At 39.4% G+C, this 22608-nt stretch overlaps 1 protein-coding gene across 3 annotated transcripts in view; it reads right to left on the reverse strand.

Moving 5' to 3' along the window:
• gria4b (glutamate receptor, ionotropic, AMPA 4b) overlaps positions 1-22608 on the reverse strand; it is a 116312-nt gene that overhangs the window by 11812 nt on the left and 81892 nt on the right. For all 3 annotated transcript variants that reach the window (XM_059350941.1, XM_059350939.1, XM_059350942.1), the window contains exons 10-12: positions 17030-17236; positions 12374-12747; positions 701-899 (exon numbers count right to left, since the gene is read on the reverse strand). In XM_059350941.1, the coding sequence (XP_059206924.1) occupies positions 701-899; positions 12374-12747; positions 17030-17236 (780 nt within the window). The remainder of the gene's footprint in view (positions 1-700; positions 900-12373; positions 12748-17029; positions 17237-22608) is intronic.

Raw genomic sequence — 22608 nt, forward strand, 5'->3', positions numbered from 1 at the left:
TAGTGTCAAGTTTGTTCTGGTTCTCTCCAGGATGCCGTCAGATTGGTTCTACTAAAGTGGCCCTCTGAAATGAAGGGTTGACTTGCTGGGAATAAAATGCATTAAAATAATGTAATGAAGGGAAATTAATCGATTAGTCATGAGTCACTGGCGTGTTAAACTGCTTTTTCAGGTCATCATATTTGTGACTCAAGTCACCTCTGGTCTAGGCTACTGTAATGTGTATACTGTAAATAGCTTTTTTTTTTTAAAGTTCTAATTTATCTAATAAAGTCTTATTTTTCACTTATTCCATTAATACAGAACTGTATCTGTTTTCTTATCTCTAAGCTTGTCTGTGTGAATTTCCCCTCAGGGATCAATAAAGTTTTATCTTATCATTATCTCCTTACATCCACCCGCAGCACCTCCTTACGACTTGCGTGTGGTACAAAAATGTATAACTTCCTTCACTCGGAAAGCCTTTGCCACTGAACATCATCAAAGGCAGCGATTACATGTCCTCCAAAATGTTTTTGATAAAACGAATTAAGACTACGTCATTGTAATTTTTAGGACACATGGTTGCTATGGAGACCTGCTAAGCCTCACTCTTTTCCCTCCTAATGCTTGAAAAGAGTGCATGGCCAGCCTTTTCTCTGGTGTGTAAGTGATGTGAGTACTGCATCCTAGACCATTAACTGCAGTACCACCAACTCACCCTGAAGAACTCTTTGGTGGATCCAGAGTCCAAAGTGCCGTAGGCGATGTCTGTCTGCTTGGCCAGATCCTCAGCACTCTCAATGGGGGAAACCATCCTCTCCACAGTGAGGAAGGCAGCCAGGTTAGCCGTGTAAGATGAGATGATGATGAGAGTGAAGAACCACCACACTCCTCCGACGATTCGACCCGATAACGATCTTGGAGAGGAGGGAGGTGGAGGAAAGAGGAAGAAAATTGCGGGGACAGTTTGGAAGGATTAGAAGGCAGAGGGGATAGAGGGTGGACAAGATATAAAATAAGAGGAAAGGAAGGAACAAAAGAAGAGAATAGCCAGAAAGTAGAGCAGGGAAAATCATTATTGGAGTGGTAAAACAAGGGTAAGGAGGGGGGGAGAAAGAGGGGTCAGTGGGGTAAGATAGAAAGACACAAAACAGCCAGTCAGTGTTGGAAAATATAGTAAAAAAGCAGACAAATACAAGGAATGAAATATGACTGAAGCATGGACAGACTAGCCATCACTGTGGAAATCAGAAATACTGCAGTGCCACCACAAGGTGGAGCTCTGACAACACCCAAACCTTCCAGAGCTGTATTTACCTCTCATTAGTGCAGATTGCCTCATAAAAAAACATGCTTGTGTTGACCAGCTTTGATAAAGAAAAGATTGGTTACTCCTGTCCCTTCTTCTACAGCCCCCCCTTTTTTAGTGTATTGTAGGATGAAAAGAGCTGCAGGTCCCCTGGCCGGCGTGGCGGCGGCACTGCTCTTTTCTTGTTTGTTCGCTCGGGGGAGACAGATAGCCCGCTGCTTAGGAGCAGCAGAAGGTCGTGAGGAGAATCTTAAACCATAAATGCTGCATTGAGGAGAACAAACAAGATCTCCCCTCGGTGCAAATCAAACAGCAGAGGATACAAAACCCTCAGGCCTCCTTGTCAGATGGAGAGAGAGAGAGATGGGGATATGAGGAGGGGAGGAGAGAGGCATCTGCAACAGTCAGTGTTTTCTTGGCTGGTATTTCCACTGTGTCTTATTGCAATCTGGCCATATTCCATTGTCCCCAATGCACACAGGAGTTCTCTATATCCTGTAATCTCCATGCATGTGCACAGTTTACAAAAAGGCTGGTGGCCCAATGCTGTGTTGCTCGAAATAACCTTGATTACCAGGGTTGCTAAAGAACCTTTTGAGGAACCATTTAGGGTTCTTTATTTGAACAAAAAGGAGGGTTCTGCCAATATGGTGTCATGCAGAACCGTCACTCTAACCACAGAATCAGAGAGGAAACCTCTGTTTTCTCGCTCTGTGCCGATGAAAGTGCCTGTAGCGACTAAGGCGACTTCCAATAGAGAAAGTGCTGCAGTAGAGCATGTCTCCTCCACACACACACACAGGAAGCTTTGCCCATGAAATAGACTTACTTGACGTATTAGCTCTGGATTTGAATACAAATGACTTCGCTCTCTTTTTCTCCCCACACTCCATTTTCCTTCTTGTTGAGACGATTGAGTATTTCTGTGGCTTTTGAGCACAGAGAATTAGAACTGTAAAATAATGAGTAAAGGGGTGGAGGGTGTGCATGATAAGATGTGTGGATGAGTTCTATCCTCTCTCTTCTCTCCGCTGCTTTATTCCCTTTTTCTACCTGCCAAAATCCCTTCATTCTCTCTATCACACCCTCTCCATCTTATTTCCATGCAAGCAGCAGTGGATTGTGGGAGTGTAATAATGGGACAAGAGGAGGAGTGTCCCTTTACCATCCCTCCATCCCTCCGTGCTATGTGTTTGCTGGCTGATACCACTGACTTTGATCCACAGTGACACACTGCTGTGTCTTGATGGGCCTGCAGTAAACAGAAGGGATGGGGGAGAGAAGCTTAGCGCGGGGAGTTTGGGTAATTCTAAGGCCACGTCAGTGTTTTCCCCACTTCACCTTGAATTAATGATTGCAATGCAGAATGGATGCAACATCATAAATATTGTGATAAGATGGTAGACCCCCCATGGAGGGGCTGATCATTAGACTTTTATCCATTCATTAGCTTTATCCTCTTATCCTTGAGAATTTTAAAGGGGGCTGTTGTTGATTCCAGCTGACAATGGGCAAGACCCTGGACAGGTCACCAGTCAGTCACAGCATTGACACACAGAGACAGACAACCATTCACAACATAGCGTTGCTAATTATCCTAACCCTTATGTTTTGTAATGCATTTTCAGCCACCTCGCGTAACAGAAAGTATTCATAAAGTTCAGGGTCAAAAAATTGTCCAGGGTTTCTTCAAATAGGTGTATTGTGAGAAAAGGTATAGACACAATATTTTTTCCCCACCTACAGTATGCTATTTGTATGTTGTACTATTCACTACTGTACAGTTTTGTTGGAAATGAATTGCCTTTTGTTGTTTAAATAAAAAAAATGTGATTCTTGTTTTGTCAAATTTCATGAACTCAGCTGTGTGGAGGTTAAGGCTGAACAATTAATTGCAATTCCATCGAAATCTGACCAGTGCAATATCCGGCGCAATATTATCATTTATTAATTTTCCTTAACTGCTTATCTGAATTCAGGTCGTGGTGGGCTGGAGCTGATCCCAGCTGACATTAGGCGAGAGGCGCAGTACAGGGGACCAGACTACCACAGGGCAGGGAGTCCCCAATTATGCCTAAACTGCTCATTTTTGGACTGTCGGAAGAAGCAGGAGGACCCAGAATTTACCCTACGACCATCTTGCCAACCATTACATCACCATGTAGCCTGATATTAAAGGCAGAATATGTGTCAAAATACCATTAACTGAACTGAAAGTATTCAGGTGCTGCAGAGTTGTCCCGGCCTTTAAATCACATTCTAAAGATAAATATTTTCCAATTAAAATGAGAATAATGATGCAAAATTGTCATTCCCTCCAATATTTTTGAATAATATCTCAATTGCAATATCTGTTAAAATAATTGCATTTGTAAATGCTTTCCACATAGGTCAGCCCTAGTGGAGTGCAACATTTTGAATCTCTTCCATGACAGACTGTCTAAAAATGTGCACAGTTACCTTACCTTATACACAGTTATCTGTTTATAGGGCTTTAAGTTTATGCAATAATGCAAGTTTCAACATAAGGCCGTTTACATTATCTTGTGTTTAGTGACAAATGTTTAAATTAAAGCCTCCGCCTCCTGCTTTGCATTGACTGAATCAATATACTATATACAGCTATATACCGCTTCATTCAGTGAGTATGCAGTAGCTTTTGGAAGTACAGGGCAACTGAACTCTAAAAACTGTAAGCTTGTCAATCAACTAACCTCAAAAATAGAAATTAAGAATAAAAGTAAGAAAGTACAAGATGTTAAAGTCAGCATTAAGTTTTCAGCTCTGAGTGTTTTGATGACTGTTGAATCATTTGCATTTCTAGTAATACATGTGCCTATCCAAGTGTGGTCATTACAAGTGTTTTTGTGCGATACAAAAGCTCTGCAAAGGAAATCGAAAAATGTTTCACTGCAGTTGGATGCTGTGAAAAACGTCGGGGAGAACTTGACGGTAATGATGTATGAGTTCAGTTTTCCCACGAGTGGAGGAAACAAGAAAACCAGACAAGGAAAGTATTAGAAGAAATAAAGTGGAAACAAAACAGAAATTGGCTCCAGTGTTTTGGGAATGGTATTCATCGCAGCAGTCCAGGAAGCCTCAGGGTATAAAGAATACCAAATGTAGAAAAAAAGGAAGAATAATTTTAGCAATTATACAGCAATTAGTCAGCACTTTTCCCCTACCGGTTAACTCACTTACGTTAAATTAATTTGTATTTATTAAGTAGGTTAGGAGAGATCCAAAGAGGCTGGCATGGTCGACGTGTTGGCTAGGTGGTATTTCTGCACTCGTCTGCAACAATTTATATAATCTCATAATGTTAATGAACAAAACAGAGAACTGGAAAGTTATTATCAGACACTGAAATCTCATCTATGCATGTAGTTTATCAATTTAATCTATTCATTTTCCTCACAAAGCAAGGAACTTCTAAATCTAATAGTGTTTCCAGATACACCAAACATGACAGGGGAAATGTGTAAAAATAATGTCTGGGATAATTCCATTTGATGCAACTGTGTAGCCATTAAAGTGGCTTGGGTTTAAATCATTCACACAGTGTATGCATCATATAGCATCAAAGAACAGGCAAGACATAGAATATATTCTCTTTCTCCATATTTTCCTCTGATAGTGTCATACAGTGTGGGATATGTGTGTGTGTGTGTGTGTGTGTGTGTGTGTGTGTGTGTGGAAAATAATGCCAAGGAAGGTAAATGACAATTCAAAGATAAAAGTAAACATTAAGGCAAAGTAAATCTCATCCCAGGATTGATTCACGTAAGTATCAGTGACCACTCTGCAAACTTTAATGCGCTCACATTCCCCACTTCGGTCTTTTCTTTCCTTTTGATGTGACATTTAAAAAAAGCTCCTGTCAGAGATGATTTGGAGCAGAGTGTGTGTGTCGGTTTTCCTCAGGAATTAAGTAATGTTTGTGGGACAGAGAGAAGAGGAAGAAAACACAGCAATATGAAGTGCAGGAAGTGATGGAGTAAAGGATGTGGAGAGAGACAGGGAGAGCTCTGACCTTGAGCAGAGCCTAAATAAATAAGGAGGTGCGAGCTGGCTCCCAGGGTGTTACCTGGGGCGAGACCACACTATTTCACTTATTCATAGCAGACAAACTGTCACTCCAGTTCCTGCTCTCTGCTCTATTTTCTGTCCACAGCCTGCCTTCCCACCTCAGCTGCAGTCCTGATATAATATTTACAATCTGTGTATCACTGCACAAACTAACGGTCAATAAATAAAAGGTACAAATCAAAGGAATTACCTGTACTGTAGTAGCACACACGATCATTTTCACTGCACTAATAACACTGGTACAACAGTCATCTAATAATGAATATAGGAAGTGTTGAGTTTTGTTGTCACACAAGAGAAGATAGCTTTCTTCTGGCAGAAATCAGGCAGAAAGCCCTTGTAATAGGTGGTTAACTTTGTCAAAGTGTCAGTTTTAACCCAAACCATGATATTTTCCTAATCTTAGTTTTGTTGTCTAAACTGAACCACTTAGCTTGGTTCCCAAAAATGACCCAAATAGTTTTGTTGCTTAAAATTAATCACATTGTTTGTTGCCTAAAATTAATCACATAATTGTGTTGTCTAAAATTAAGCAAACAAGTGTTACACATCATGTTGCAGCTTGTGATCTTGTTAAACATACTAATGTGACTTTTATGAGTGAGTTTTATGAATATAAATCTGGTGTTAGAACTCTCACATTGTGAGAAAAAAAAGTGGGAAATGAGAAAAAAAAACATAACATTATATGTATTTTTCAGACCTTTCTCCCATCTTTGCTCTTTTTTTTATGGAAGTATGTTTAGTGTGGCCTCTTTAAATAGGACATGCACTCATTGTATGAAACAAAAAGATTGAACTGAGCCTGCAAAAATAAGGATTTCTATATGTTTGTTTTGATGAAAGCTACTTAATTAGCAATTGCTAGCACAATATTAAAGCGGGAGGCAGTAAATTGGATCCTGACTTTGAAGCTATAGACCGCCACTGTACATAGAGATGCAATCAGAGCCTCGAGCAGTGCCCGTAATTTGCAAGAGTAGTGCGACAAATCAACCGAGTGTGAACAAGGACAAGCACTGCTGACATAAGCAATAAGCGATGCAGGAGGACGGCCACATGTCGGCTGGATAACAAAGCTAATTGTCATTGAATTAATAGAATAATGGGAATCTTGCCGATAGGTCACTTGAAAGTCATTCCTCATTTCGAAAACACAGCTATTGTTGGCCTTAATTCACAACCCAAATTAAAAGTTACGCTTCGTCTGTGGCCATCAGAAAAATCTGCCATCAGTATGCACACACTCTGAGCTAATCAGGACTAATCAAGCCAATCGCAGCTTCCTCATTAGCTCACCAGAGATGAGGCAAGTATGACTCAGTCCAAGACACTAAGATGATCCATCTGAGGCAACGAGACAGAAGAGACTGAAAACACCTGGAATGACCAGTCACACCTGCGTTGAGTGGCAGATGGTTGCCTTCAGGTTCATATTGATATTTCCTGACTCGTGATGCGATTATGTGACATCCTACCTGAATAACTTCAGTTCTTTGCTTTTAGGATTTGTAGTTGTGTCACCATTTCATTTAGGCTCCCCTCTTCTGTTACCACGGAAACGTTACCATTAGAGACCAGGATATTAATCACTGAGTTAATTATTATGGGCTGCCTTGAGGGAGCAAAAGAGGGTATTAACCCTTATTAGGAGGCGGAGAAGACATTCTGTGCTATTTCAACCTCTGCCTTTCCCGTTGTGTCATGTAAAGAGCAAAAAAATGTGAAGAAAGGCAGAATTACATTATTTAAGAGATACTGTGCTGATGTAGATAATCCAGCTCTGTAGGCCTATTCTGCTCGGTGGCAAGTCTTTTTTTTACCCCTATGGTTTTTTGCTAACTGATGGTTACTACACTGTAGCAGCAGTATTTTATTTCACTTTTTTTCTTTTTGAAATTTTGTGTTCCTCAAGATGGTTTAATAAGCAATACAAATCTTATATGTGCAGTAAATGAGTCAAACAATAAATTAGATTAGGATAGGAATAGAAATTGTTCTTGCAGGAGGCCTTTTTTCATCTCCCCATTCATACTACACGCTAGCTGGGATAAGGTAGGGCTGTCAACCGTCACGCATTAACTGTGAGACTCACGCAATTAACGTGCTCTCACGCCACATGTCTGTTTTCTCACGCAGAGAAAAACAAATTTATAATTGATAACTTGGGCTCCCCTGGATACCTACATGCTCAAAAATATTATCAATGTGTCAGTCTCCAGCACACTTGTTGAAGTGAAGAAGAAAGTGTGGAGAAAAAAATATCAAAGGGACAGACGCACAGGGTTTCTGAGGCTGGATGCACAAAATAAAAAATGATTGTGGCTTGCAGTGTCCCTCCAGTTAGAGACTGCAGATGGAACAGATACCTGCTGCCTTCAGATCATCAGTGTAAAGTAAATGCCTTCAGCTTAGTATCACAGAGTATCACTGACAGTGTTGGACAGTTAATAAACTATTATGACATTTTAAAATATATATATCTTACACATCTTGATGGAGTACAGTAAAATGTTAATGAAGAATGACAGTGTATGGAAGCAGTGCAAATATATGACGTTGTATTCCTTGTTTTTTTGTTTTTGTTTTCATTTTCTTTATATCGCTAGTATTTCAAGACAAGACAAGAATACACTTTCCACTTTGGAAAGTGTATTCTTGTCTTTCTTTTAGATAATTAAAACATATTTATGTTCCTTGTTTATTGGTGACAGGTATATACAGCTGTATTTGTTAGGTGATTTCCTTTAGGCCTTTAGGGATTTTTTTTCATCCCAACAGCATTACCATGCTGTAGAATGCAGTTATTGCTGCTGTCAGGACAATGAGCTACATTCCACATATTACCAAACTAAATTGAAATCATCATAAACCACCAAACAGAATCCAGTGATTTAGCAGTTTCAGCTTTTTAAGTGAACTCAGTGTGATTAATCAGCATCATTTATGCTGCAATGTCTGGAGGCTGGCAAGTATGCTGCTCTGAACTGTACCTATTTATCATTCCATGATTACTGACTTGGCTTTTCATCCATAAGTGCTTTAAAATTGTAAATTTGTCTGCTGAAACAAAATTTCCAGGGTTTTTGCAGAGTGATGACTCTGACCCCTGCGGTGGGTGATGTCACAGAATGCTTGCTCATAAACTGCACCGACATGACAGACACCAAATCTGGCTCTAAGCTAAATTGAAAAGTTGGCAGCTCTGGATACGCATTATGAAACCTGATATAATGTGACCACGACGCATGTCTGATGTAAGCAAACCAATAAAAATTCTCCAGCATGAAACCTAACTCTACGTAAACAACATATACAGTCATGGAAAAATGATTAGACCACCCTTGTTTTCTTTAGTTTATCCTTCATTTTAATGCTTAGTACATCAAAGGTACATTTGTTTGGACAAATATGATAACAACATAGCTCATAAGAGTTCAATTTAAGAGCTGATATCTAGACATTTTCCATGGTTTTCTTGATACTGATTTTGGTTATCAATAAAACCATGGAAAATGGCTAGATATCAACTCTTAAATTGAACTCTTATGAACTAGTTTTGTTGTGGTCATTATATTTGTCCAAACATATGTACCTTTAGTTGTAACAGGCATTAAAATGAACAGTAAATTGAAGAAAAAAGGGTGGTCTTATAATTTTTTCCATGACTGTAAGGCTGCTGTACACTGTTTCATGCCAACACACACTGGACAATGTGAACTGCTCCTGAGGTTTTTATGCAGTCATTTTGTAGCCACCCAAAAGTTTCAGAGACTGTGTTGCATGCAGACTGAATTTCCACCATCCAGCCAGCTCACAACTGTAACACATGAGCGAGCACTGCTGCCCTCTCCCCAAATTCGTCCCATTCACCTCTGCCCTTGTCACTCCCTCCACGCCGTCTAATCTCCCCTGTGTGAAGGGATTTGCATGTTGCCCTGTCAGGCTAAACTGGAGTGGAAGCGCTTCTGAGCTCTGGGGCTCTGTGCTGATGGATTGGGAGAGGCCCATGGGATTAGCAGTGACAGGGGGAATGCAGCGGGGACCACAGCCAGAGACAGAGAGGTTTGAAATGTAGACTTTTCATTCTGATGCCGACATTGTTGTGCAGCTCTAAAGTCCTTATCTGCAGTACACAGGCAGAGATGTGGCGGGCAGGGGTGGTTATGGTGGCGGGTGAGGGTGGTCTGCACACATGTGAAGAAAGCAAGTGTACTCCTTAAATAAGTGTGCTTAATAATCACAGTCACAGGCCCACTATAGTCTCCTCTAAAGGTTGCTTACGTGAGGACAGGTTATAATGTACCTCGGGATCCTCCATCTTGTGTGTTTCTCCTCTGGTGTGGGGGGAGGCTGAAAGATACAGGCTGGTTTGGTCCTTCTTTCATCTCCTACAATCTTACCAACTCTATTACAGTACAAGATCCATAAGGGCTTAAAGCAGATAAAAGAAGCATTATATAAAAGACTTTAAATAACTATAGGAGCCATTTTAGCTGTCGCTTAAAATAACCTCAAAGAATCCATCTGCTGGAACTTTAAGCTTGGCAAAGCCATTTAACCAGCTAAAAAGGCTTTACAGGAAATGAGAAACCATTAAGAATTACAGGCTTTACCAGTCTATGGGTTTGACCATGACAGTAGATGTCAGCAGAAAGAATGTCAGTGTGTGATGACGGACTAGAAGCCTGATCTTTGATAGGAAACAAAGACGACCAGCCTTTAAAAGCTGGAGAGGAACATAGCAAGACAGTTAAGTGTACAAGCCCCAATTTCTCCACCCTTCCACCAAAGTACGCCATGCTTACTATAGACACCAGTCTGCTGGTCTGAAGCCCAAAGGATGATGGGTCTGAGTCTTGTAATTTGGACAAAGGGAAGAGAAGTCACAGACACGGTGAAAGACAACACCTTGACAGTGTGTTCTCAATGAATCACACAGGTTTCACACTATGGTGCAGACAGCGGCTCCACAGAACTATGGTCGCTAACTGGAGCTCAGATAGACAGACAGGAGGCGCACAAGTGCGAAGCCACAACTGCCGAGGCAGAGACAAGCTAATTCCCTTACAAGCAGACAACATAGTGTATGCAAGTCAGACAGTGAAGAACAATATGGCTGGAGATGAGACAGAGAGAGACAAAAAATCAATACTAGCAGAGACTCTCTCTCTCTCTCTCTCTCTCTCTCTCTCTCTCTCTCTCTCTCTCTCTCTCTCTCTCTCAAACAAATCCACCACAGACATAACAAGTGTGATGCCACAGTGCGAGTGCAGGTATACACACAGGATGAGCAGCAGACACTGCAGTGCAACACGTGAGACTTTAGCTAACAACACAAAACACAGTACCTGTTACTTAATACATCTACAGAACATTACGCTTTTTAACTACATGCAAATTACCACTGATTTAAGCCAGAGATATACTTGCTTTTTAACCATGTGCTTGCTTGTTATATTTCACAAACTTGGCACATCAGAGAAGTCAGACTATATACAACTACAGGATTTACATGATGTTAATAAAAAAACATGGCAAGAGTTTTCTGCACGTTTTGCATGTTGCAGACGCACAGTGTTTTAAAGACATGCAAAACCAATGCTCCAAACAGATGCAGGATTCAAATGTCGAATGCATAGTTACTGTAAAAGCAAGTATATCTTTAGCTATACAGCAAGGCACGTAAAGTAGCTTAATTAAATAATATCTGTAAGCTGCAACTGGTTAGATGACGTACATCATGAGAAGCTAAGAAACTGTTTTTAATATAGTTTAAAGGAATGGTTCAGCATTCTTTATGAGTGAAATGAAAACATACATCAGTCTCATGTCTGTGGGTAAAGTAAGGAGCTTGACACCATATGTGTTTAGCTTAGCTTAGCATAAAGACTAGAAAGGACGGGAAACAACTAGCCTGTTTTTAATTAACGTACACCAAAATCTCAGCATCTTTATATGTCCAGTACTTTACATTGATTGCATGTTGATATGATGTGTGAGCTTCTTGAGGTGTTAGTTATTGTGCAGAGCCAGGCTAGTTTTAACCTGCTTTCAGTCTATATGCTTAGCTAAGCTAACAGTATACAGACCGCAGCTCTGCACTAAGCAAACAGACATGATTTTACTGATACAAATCTTTTCATCTCACTCTCTGAAAGAAAGCAAACAAGTATCTTTTACAAAATTTGACCTATTCCTTCAACCACAAACAAAGGAAATGCTGTTTTATAATTATGAGATTTTCACAGCACTCAAGTAATGTACTGTATTGTAAATAAACAAAATAATATAGTCAAGCCAAGAGACTAAGCTATTATGTTGTTAGGGTGGAAATGTATCATATGTAAATCACAATCCAGTGCCAACAACAATCTTAATCTTAGTCACTGAAAAAAATCTCAATATGCAAGAATTGGGGGATATTTCATTAACTTTCACAGTTTATAGCAGAAGCCACAGTTTGAATGTGAACACCAGTTGTGATTCAAGCTAAAGACACATTACACAGCTGTTATAAAAATATAAAAAAATCACACCCATAAAGGCAGATTATACTCCATCACCTGCACAAATTATTAGAATTTAAAAAAACATTTTTTTGTGTCAGTGACAATTATGTTTGATTAACATCAAGATTGAACAACATACTGATTTTGTTTTTTGTTTTTTCATTTTCACTGTCTCAGGCTACTGCTTGTCACTGGTGTCAAGATTTGTCCAGTTTGTGTCAATCAAACATGTTTGAAATGATGATGAAGGTCTTAACTGGATTGGCAGGCGAGGGATTTAAGCACTCGTCCAGACAAACACAGACACAATCCAGTAGGACGTGATGGCACATAGTGATTATAATTGGCCAAAGAGTTATGTAATGTGTCCCCAGCCTGAGGACAAAAAGTTAACAATGAGACTTTGCAGCAAACATCCAGTAACTCCTGTACTTTTATGAGATGAAATTCTTTGACAGCTTGATGAAGAAGAGTTTCTTACCTCGGGGAGATGTCACAGCCCTGCTGCATGAAGGCGCCCAGGGAGAACCAGAGGGAGTTGAAGATACCAAACTCATTGGGGGGCTGGTCGCTTGGCGGACCGTCGGTGCCCTCTTCGGGCTCCTCGGTGTGCCATTCATACGGGCTGAAGCGGCTGACCAGGAAGAGCACCACGCTCACGCCGATATAGGCGAACACGATGCACATCCAGATCTCGTAGGCCAACGGGTCCAGGAAGGAGAACACCCCTGGTTTGGATTTTTGGGGCTTTTTGATCATGATGGAAATGCCCAGCGACATAAAGGGCTTTGAGAAGTCGATCACCTCCTCCCGGACCAACGTGATAGTCAAAGGGGCCACAGCGATCTCCGCTTTCTGCAGGGATTTGGATGAAAGGGAATTTGATCAGCCATCTGAATGAGCCTCTCTGAGAGCAACTCTAAATCCAAATGATGACAGATAAACAAATGCAAATGATGGATCATCTCTCTGAGCCGAGCCAACAATCAAACATCACTTAGTCACAGATATGACACGCCGAGGGCCAATAGCCAGCCAGCCATCAGACAACAAAACAACAACAATTACCCGTTTTCTTCTCTCCCCAGCTCACATCGTTTTATCGGAATTTCTCCCTTGACTGAACAAATCTCAAAGCGATCAAGTTTATACAGCGGCTGAATGCACCTCGGAGTGATCAAGTTAAGACACAGAGAGAAAGAAAAGAAATTGAAAAAGAAATTCTGAAACCCTCTCTAATGCTGAGAGGCTTAGCTGAAACTCTGGGAGAATCAGCAGGGAGGATAAAATAATGTGTCAGAGAAATATGCTTACAGCACAGGAAGGCAAAAAATGGGATACTGCCACCTCTGAGGTCTGCAGCTGTGGAAAAGTGCACACTGGCTTGCTGAGAATCCACAAACCAGATTACAGCTAGTGACTTAGCAACACTTGTGACCTTGTCCGCCTGGCTTGGGAGCAAAGGGCTTAATATCAGCAAGAATTTGAAGTTTCATTACGACCATCTGACACTTAAGGAGGTTGGAAAGGAGAAAACAGTGACGAGGGAGAGAAAAAGAAAGCGATTTAGGTTCTTTCATCCTCAGCAAAATGCACTAAGATGACAGCCTCCGGGCATTTAGTGTACGCTAAAATACATGGCAGGTTAAAAGGAGGCAGGGCTTTTGTGGTTGCACGCAGGCTTTTTTCAGGAAGAGCAGGGAAGAAATGAATGGTCTCAAAGCAAAGTCTTAGACGGGAAAGTGCTGACAGCTTCCATGTCCTCAGCCGTTCCCATGAACACTGTAGAAAAAGCTGCCAGCTCCTCCTATGCCCCCAATCACACACTCTATAGTGCAATACTGGCTATTCACTATGGTGCACGCCATGTTTTCAAACACACATGTATTACTTTACTTGTGAGGGCCGTCCATTTGCATTGTTCATTCTGTCCCTCCTGGTCCTAAGTTGGATGTTTATCCCAAATCTAGCTCTTTTTTCTTATCTCAACCCTTCACATTTTTACCCTTAAAGGCAGAAATAATAGGATTTTCCTTTTATATGGACAAAGATAAAAAAAGAATCCCCTCAATCATCCCTTATGACCCACTAGAAGTGTGTGGTGGTGTCTAGTCTACAGATATTTTTGCTTTTGTCTTTTTGTTTTGTTGTGTTGGGGACGTTTTTTGCCGTCAGCCTATGGCACTTGGTTTGTAGCCCCCAGCCACAGCGTGTGTGGCTGGTCTCTATAAAAATGTAGTGAACAGGTGCCAGGATGTGTAAGCACACATCCTGGACAAAGCTACAAAAATGGTGGACACAGTGCAGAAGAAAACCCACTGCAAACATTGCTAGGTGAGACAACAATTGAGAAAAGCTTTTTTTGAAGTTTTTTACCCTCAACCTAGATCAGTGGTTTTGTCGCCTGAATTCAATGAAACTGCATCCTTTTTTTTTATAAACAGCAGACCTATGAATGCTATAAATGCTATAAATTCACACACATCTTCAACCTGGCAGCAGAGAAGATCTATAATCACCACAGGTACAAGATGAGTGTCACCACAATCTCCCCTTCTGTTCTTGATTTATTGTGTTGCATATTGTCCAGAAAAGTGTTTTTGCACAATATTATAAGACATTTGACCTTTTGGATATAAATTGTCGCCTTAATTCAACAAAACTGCATACTTTTTTTTTTTACAGCAGCAAACCGTATGTGTATGTATATGTATAATGACAGTTGGACTTTTTTTTAATGCTCTGTACCATGATATGGGTTCTTTTGATAAACGCTCATAACAAATGACTAATTCTGTCATTTAGGTTGGAGATCTTGTTTGATAAACGGATTAAGTGATGACAAATAATATGCAAAAGGTCAAATGTCAGCCTTAATGTTAATTATATTATGGTGCAAAAACACTTTTGTGGACATTATGCCATGCTATAAATCAAGAGGAAGGGGAGATTGTGGTGACACCAATCTTGTACCTATTATAGATCTTCTCTTCTGCCAGGTTGAAGATGTGTGTGAATTTATAGCATCTTTGCAGCAACGTTTATTTTTGAAGCATTGCCACTGTCATGGCTTCATTTGAGACTGGACAGATATGGATATACAGGTGCATCTCAATAAATTAAAATATCATTGAAAAAATCCATATCAGTAGTTCAAGTCAAATAGCCCCAACCAAGTATTGAGTGCATATAGATGGACATGCTTTTCAGAGGCCAACATTTCAATATTAAACATACTTTTTAAAATTGGTCTTTTGTAATATTCAATTTTTTTGAGACACTGAATTTTAGGTCTTTATGAAATGTAAGCCATAATCATTATAATCAGAGTTTCATTCTGTGTGTATGGATCTACATAATGTTTTATTTCCACCTTTTGAATTGAATAACTGACATAAGTAAACTTTTCTATGATATTCTAATTTATTGAGATGCACCTGTAAACTGCAACTTGGTTGGCTGGCCGAGGTATATTACCACAAGGCGTAGTTCTAGTTTATCTTTGTCACAATTACTACAAAATTGTAATGTACAGTTGCAAAAGTATTGATATTTTAGGACCGATAGGGTTAAAGTAAGTAAAAAATTGGCTGATGACTTGGGACTTGTAGAGAGGACAATATCCATCATTAAGTTCCCTGTCAGGGGATAATATTTAAGTAATTTTGCCCGTAATTTCTTCCTTGCAAAGCAAAACCTTTTGGACAGGATGTGTTTCAGCTCATAGTGCTTGTTAAAGAGATGAAAATAGCAGAAAACACAGCTGCACTTTTTATTCCTGTGCTTTGGACCAACCTGGTTAGTCTTTACACCAAAAGTGCAGTGTACTGCTTGATCAGTCCTGACACATCCCGAACTGTGCCTCTCCTCGCATTCGCTGCAGTCGGCTTTGCTGTGAGTCACTGCAGTACCAAAGAGGCGCAGGCGAGGAAAACGCCACTTTGTGAAAATGCCACTTAGCTCATCACAAAAAAGGACTAGAAGTAGCGTGGTTCTCTTTTGGTGTCAAATTTGCCTCAAACAAATTGCTATGGCTGCTCATGTAAACATAAAGCGCATCATTTCCTGCACAGCACATCATGTTTTCTGGGAAAAGCAAAATTTAAGTTTGGATAAAGGTTTAATAATGACTGTTCTATGGAATCCATCAGTGATACAGAGGAAAGAGACACTTATTTATTGAATATATTGTTAATCACACCTCTTTCTGAACCTAAATCCTATCCCAGTAAAAGTGACAAACTTTTACTGAATATCTTATCTTTGTCCTTAAAACTTCTCCTCTTTGATGTCTTTTCAGGCCATGAAATCCCCACATCATCCCACACCGCAGGCTTGATCCCACTGCAAGGTCAGCAGCAGAAAGACACTTCACCTCAAAATGAAATCGTCACCTCAGAGATTCTTAAACAAGCTCCTTTTTCTTCTTTAACCCCTCCAAAAGCCCAGCTCTAATGCTCCACTAATTCTTGCTAGCATTAATACCACCGGAGACCGCTGGCCTGTTTACAGTTTCATTCCACATGGGTTTAATTATCTACACAGTAAACAACACACGCAGGAACCGCGTGTCGGACAGAGATTAAGTCCAACTCTGCAGATCAAGAAATACTGTTTGTACAGAGACTCCTTGTCTAGTTACAGCCTCTGAATAAAAGCTGTATTCTGTACAAAACAAGAGATTCAGATATAGCTCATATGTTTCTTAACAGCATTTATTGATTTGTGCTGGCCATAACTCTTCCATAATTTTAATACTTGATTTATTTGAAAATTTATAGTAAGTTCTTCTCATAATTTAATTTGAACAAGCACAAATATATAAAGTCATATTTTTATGGCTTCATTATGATGATCCAAAGGTCATCAGGATAGGAAATTATGAATAAATTGTTCTGTTTAATATATCTATGCTTTTAGGGACCAGTTTTTTCTGCCAAAAGCCAAGCTGCCTTACAGATGTATTATTGCTCCTAACAGATTAGAATAAGACACATTAAAGTCATTAATATGACCATGAATCTTACTGACAAATTAAAGTTTGAATGAGATGAGTCAGCTTAGATGAAGAGCTCATTTATGCCCAAAATATTGCTTCAGGGAGCTGGGAGAAGAGTAGAAAAACCAGAGCTCTTACCCCGTACACCAGCTCCCCGACCATGCCATTCCAGATCTTCGTCTCTGGGTCCCGGGCGCCGTACTTTCCGTCAGGAACGATAGAGATTTTGTACTTGATGCCGATGTGTTTGGCGATCTCCGAGGCCAGGTCCACACAGTACCCCTCGTACTGGTCGTTGCCCTCGAACATCTCCCAGTTCTTCTTGAGCATCACATAGGGACCCTCCTACACAAGGGACCATAACCAGTGAACCAAACGGTCAGACAGACAGACACGCAGACATGAGGGCTCGCGCAATGGTGCATTGACACAACAACAGAGAACAGAATGACAAACAGGAACTGTAGCTCATTAATACCAACCAGGGTTGAAGTTAAAGGTACCCTGTGGAGGTTTCGACCACTAGGAGGGCTGTGGAGCAATGGTTTGATGAGCCCTTTTTGTTCGTATCTCATGCATGAGCATGCGTGTGATGCGTTTTTTCTGATGGTTTCATGCTATTTCATTGAAAGCAGAAATACTTTTTGAAACATAAAAATGCAGCAGAACGATAAACACAATGCATTTTGGCGAGAAACACTAAATCTAAACCAGTTTATGAAATTGATTTTCATCAGTACTGGACACAGAAAATATTTCATCTGTCTGAAAGCAATAAAAAAGTAACATTTCAAAGCCACACCACCCAAGATTTTATTGAAAATAAACAGAAAAACTCAAAAAAGTCACCAGTTTGGCATCATTATTGACTGCTATGGTGCAACTGGTTACTTAAATCAAAAGTGCAGTTACTGATTTATGAGTTTCTGAGTATAACAAAATTTCTACCAAAATAAAGTTCACATGATAAACATTTCTGTGCTATGAGAGTGCGAGTTGCACCATGGGAGTTAGAGTCAAAGGAGAACTTTGGCATTTTTCAACCTGGGCTCTATTTTTTGTGTCTAAGTGACTATATTCAACTAATATTAATAGACTATGAGACTATTATTAAATCAGTAAACATTTTTGAAAGACCAATAATTCCTCTAAAACCTTGGTCAGGTCACATCAGGGCCAGTGCCTTTTTAATTCATATATAGTTTGACAAACATGTGAATGTGTGGATTTGAATACATAAGGATCACTATACTTGGATCCTACAGAATAAATAATAATAGTAATAATAATGGACTTTTCACTTTCCACAACCACCTGAGTGTATCAAAGTAAAAAAAAAAATGCACAGTGCAGCTTTAAATATAATGACTTTAAACTAACTGTTGGAAATAATTCAGTGCACAGCTGAAAGGGATGAATGTGTAATCATAATGACAGCCTCATGCTGTATATACACAGCACACACTGCAGTTTAGGCAGGAAAGAGAAAAAAAATCATCAAAGTGTTAATGTGAATGCATGATACACAGACTCAAAGAGAAAGGAGGAAAGTATGACTAAGCAGAAATGGAGGCAGACATAAAGCTGAAGGGAAGTGAGAAATGAGCTGCAGTCAGACTGAATGACTTAATACCTAAAACAAGCCTGACTCGACTCCAACACTTACAGTAATCAGAGGTGGCTAGATCAGTCTACACCGTGACCAGCTGTGGGTTATAGATCATTAGATTCGCTGTTGCTAAGAAAGTGATCTAAATGTAGACCTCGCCGGGTTTCTGCGTTCATATTTCCAAACAAATTACTTTTGTCATGGACGGCAGCCGATTGCATATTGAGAACAGGAGCAATTTATTCTTGAGATGTGTTTGCTTGACATTGCCAAGGGCCAAAGCAAGGTAAACCACAGACTCAGTCAGTGGGGAGAGAATGCAAATGCAGCCCGCGGCACAATAAAGTGTTTCTGTACAACATAATGATGGCACAAGTTTGCAGTTTCATGACAAAGACATCCAGAATCTAAAGTCTATGTTTCACAACTGCTCCAGCACATAAATGTCACTATAATAGTAGTTTAAGAGTGGTATTTAAGCTCAGTTCTTTACAGAGTACATTTTGTTTTTACTTGAAGTGGGCCATGATGCATCACGATGCCTTCATAATAAATTAATTAAAATAACTAGAAAAACATTGTACAAAATTGTTGTACAAAGATTCATCAAAGTATCCATAATTTTGTACTTTTGCACACTGTAGTTATTGGAAACTCTTATCCTAATGAATCTACAGTGATTCAGTCAAACCTCCCATCCAGTGATGTGGAAGGTTGATTAATTGTTAAATGGATTTTGGAAAAAGGAAGATAAAAATAAAGGTTTAAAGCCAAAATTGTGTTGTTTTGATGCACAATTCTTCAAAAAACATATTAAGTTAAAAGGCATCACCTACCTAAAGACCCGTATGTTTTCAGTTTATATTCTGCTTTGGGGCTGGATATTACCAAACAAATTTGCAAATGTTTAAATTAATTACCACACTAGACATGGATCATTTGGTGCCCCTGAAGGTCTGTTTGTTTTTGGTCATTAAAAAAAATTAAAATTAAAAACATTAGCTTGGAACAATGGAAATTTTTCTTGAATTCAACCCCCCAATTTTGACACTGCTTATTATTTTTTAGACATTTCTTCAGGATTATTGGCTGATGCATTTGCATTCTGTATTTACCTCTGTATATAGCAGCCTTCATAGTGGAGGAGTCCGCCATTGCCACACCAGATTCAAATATTCTCCCTAACCACAATAGATTCAAAAGGACAGAGGAGGTAACCAGGCGTCAGAGGTTGTAATTTGCTGTAAGTGATGTCAGCCTCACTGTTGACTTGACGTTTTTTGACACTGGATCAGTTTTAGATACTGCAGCTTCATGGAACAAGAAGAAGTTGCAGGCAACAGGCTGCAGCTCCTCATTAAGGCAACAAACTCTTCCTGTCCTGCTGTTGTGTAGAAAACTACTAATGCCATGTGCAGAATTAAATCAGAATGCAGCGAGTCACATCATGGCCGTTTGTAGGATAAAAATTCTACACACGGTACCTTTAACTATCTTGTAAGCACCACTAAAGCTAAATACAATGTTTTTTAACTGACAACTTTCCAAATTTTAAACCGGCTGGAAAATGGAATTCATGATATGCTTTTAATGACGCTCGATCATTTTAATGATGAAGACTTAATTTACAAGTTGATCTTTGCAGATGTTTTTGGATGTATATCAGAGGGAAAACAACCCTAATCTGTGTGATTTATGATAGCAGGGTGTATGACAGTGCTGGCAGCCAGAGGAGCAGAGGGAGTGTCAGAGATAAAAGATGCAGTCAGTGTTTCTGGCATGAGAAGAGAGCAGTGCTTCAGAGGTCTTCACAGCAAAGGCCAGCAGGGCTGACAGGCTGGTCAATAATCCCAACCACACTGCTCCCCTCACTGCCCAATGAGACTAATTAAACATGCCATTAAATGCACCCACACATGCACATTACTCCCACTTGATGTCACAAATCTATACATACGTATGTACATCAGCAATGTTATACCTAAAATCTACCTGTTTGGTTTTGTGTGTTTTATGCATTATGCAAGATAAATAACTGTTGCACATTCTGTTGAACATAAGTATAAGCAGCAAAATGATGGTCCATTGTCGACCACACAACTTCACCACAAAAACATTTTATGAAGCAAACACATTTATAGGTCTTAGTCATCAGCAGCCAATTGAGGCATTAATTCCATTTTTATTTTATATAATGTTGTTGTATGACATTGAAAAGACATTAAATGAATAGAAAATAATATTTGCAAATGTCCACTGTGCTTTTTATTTTATTTTTTTATTTTTTACATGAAGTGCACTCAACCGGCTGCTGCTGTGGGAAGTTTTAGATCCACATGATGCTTTAATGAATGCCAATATTGTTACAGCTGAGCCTCAACTTCATATACAATCTATACACTCGCAGTAGTCACTCTGTTACTTGCAGCAATACAAGTGAACACAAGTAAAAACTAATAAATAGCTGCTGTTTTATTTCTATATTAAATGTAATGTAATGTCTGTCTGTTAATTTTTAAACATCCATGTTCCAACAAACATACAACAGGCCTCATGCAAAACATTTTCATAATCTTACCCTAAACCTCTTTTACTCATCTTGCTAAGATTTACTCAATTGATCCAGGTTTAGTCTCTAAAAACTGATTTCTGCATCATTGTCAGACCAATGGCTTCTGAGATTGATCCTAGTTGATACTAGAAAATCCTCTTAAATTCAGAAATGTTTCGGAAATTGTTCTCTCAACTTGTCTTAGTGTTATTATTTGCAGAGTTAAAGTTAAACGTCTATTTTCTCCTCTGCACTACTTCTACATGAACCACTAGTGGTTTATGTTTGGTGAATGCGACAAGTAAATAATTCATACTTTAAGAACTAATCTGTTTGTAGGAGATATTTTTGAATGAGGCCCAATAAAATATCTAGTTTTACTGTAATTTTGGGTTATTGAAACTCTTTCCACAACATCCAAACAAGTCCTCCTCCCTCAGACTTCCTTGAACAAAAGCTAAACAAAAACACAATACTAGCAGGACCTTGGCTGTACCTCCTGCCCTCTGGCAGCTTGAGAGTGTGCCAGGTTTAAAGTGAAATGGACGAGTTTGAAGCCAAAGACACACTTCATCAAAGCTTTCGGCCTTGGCCTGCCAATAGGATGACAGTCAAACTTTGTCCTTGTCAATGGGAGCTTCACTGATAATGCACCAACCTCCAGGCAACTCTGAGATGTCATAGAGGTCCTTTAAAGCCTAGAGCTAAGGACAAATAATAGCTATGTTCACTAAAAGTGATATCCCATCAGACAAAAGAACATCATGATGTGGGCGCAGATCTATTCATCCACTGTACAAATGAATGGCCAAATGAGATTGATTTGCCAATAAATGTAGAGTTCTGAAACAGTCTTAACTCTAGCCCCAGTCAAAAATTCACCATAATGTTCAAAATAATAGCCAGTAGCATCTCTTATACATTTTCCCATCAAAAGTATTTCATTCTGTTATTTTTTTATGGTGTGTCACATTCAACATCCTGTTTAACTTTCCAGACTTCATTAAGATATTGCTCAATGTAAGGAATATGGGTTCCCAGTTACAAGGATGACACAGGTCAAATGTAGCCAAGCATACAGGTTAATATCTGCTCCTTCTAAAATATTATTTATGTTTTCTTATGACTCATAAACAAACACTCGTTCAGCGAACATAATTTTACAGAATTTGATGTTCATTTTGGCTGAGCTTTGAATGCTCGTCCACTCTGAGTATACATATTTTTTATAACTGTTGATTTATTAAATCAGAGATCAGCTGAGTGAAATATGGTGACAAATTAAGCTTAAAAAACTATATCAGTAATATATATAATACATCAGTCATTGCATTGCACTGAAAAATGGGGTAAAACCTAGCGTGTCATGTTTCCATCACTGCAGTCATCACAATGGTGTGGGAAATTATTAAAAAAAAGGCAAAACAAGATTATATATATATTTTTAAATCACACTGCACACAGTGGGGCAGCAGAAAAAAAACTGTAACTCAGCTGTATCCTGGGTTCTGTCCGTGGTTAAAGTTAGATCTCATGTTCACATAATTGTAAAATCAA

Source organism: Centropristis striata, chromosome 15 (assembly GCF_030273125.1).
Source record: "Centropristis striata isolate RG_2023a ecotype Rhode Island chromosome 15, C.striata_1.0, whole genome shotgun sequence".
NCBI classification, from domain to species: Eukaryota; Metazoa; Chordata; class Actinopteri; order Perciformes; family Serranidae; genus Centropristis; species Centropristis striata.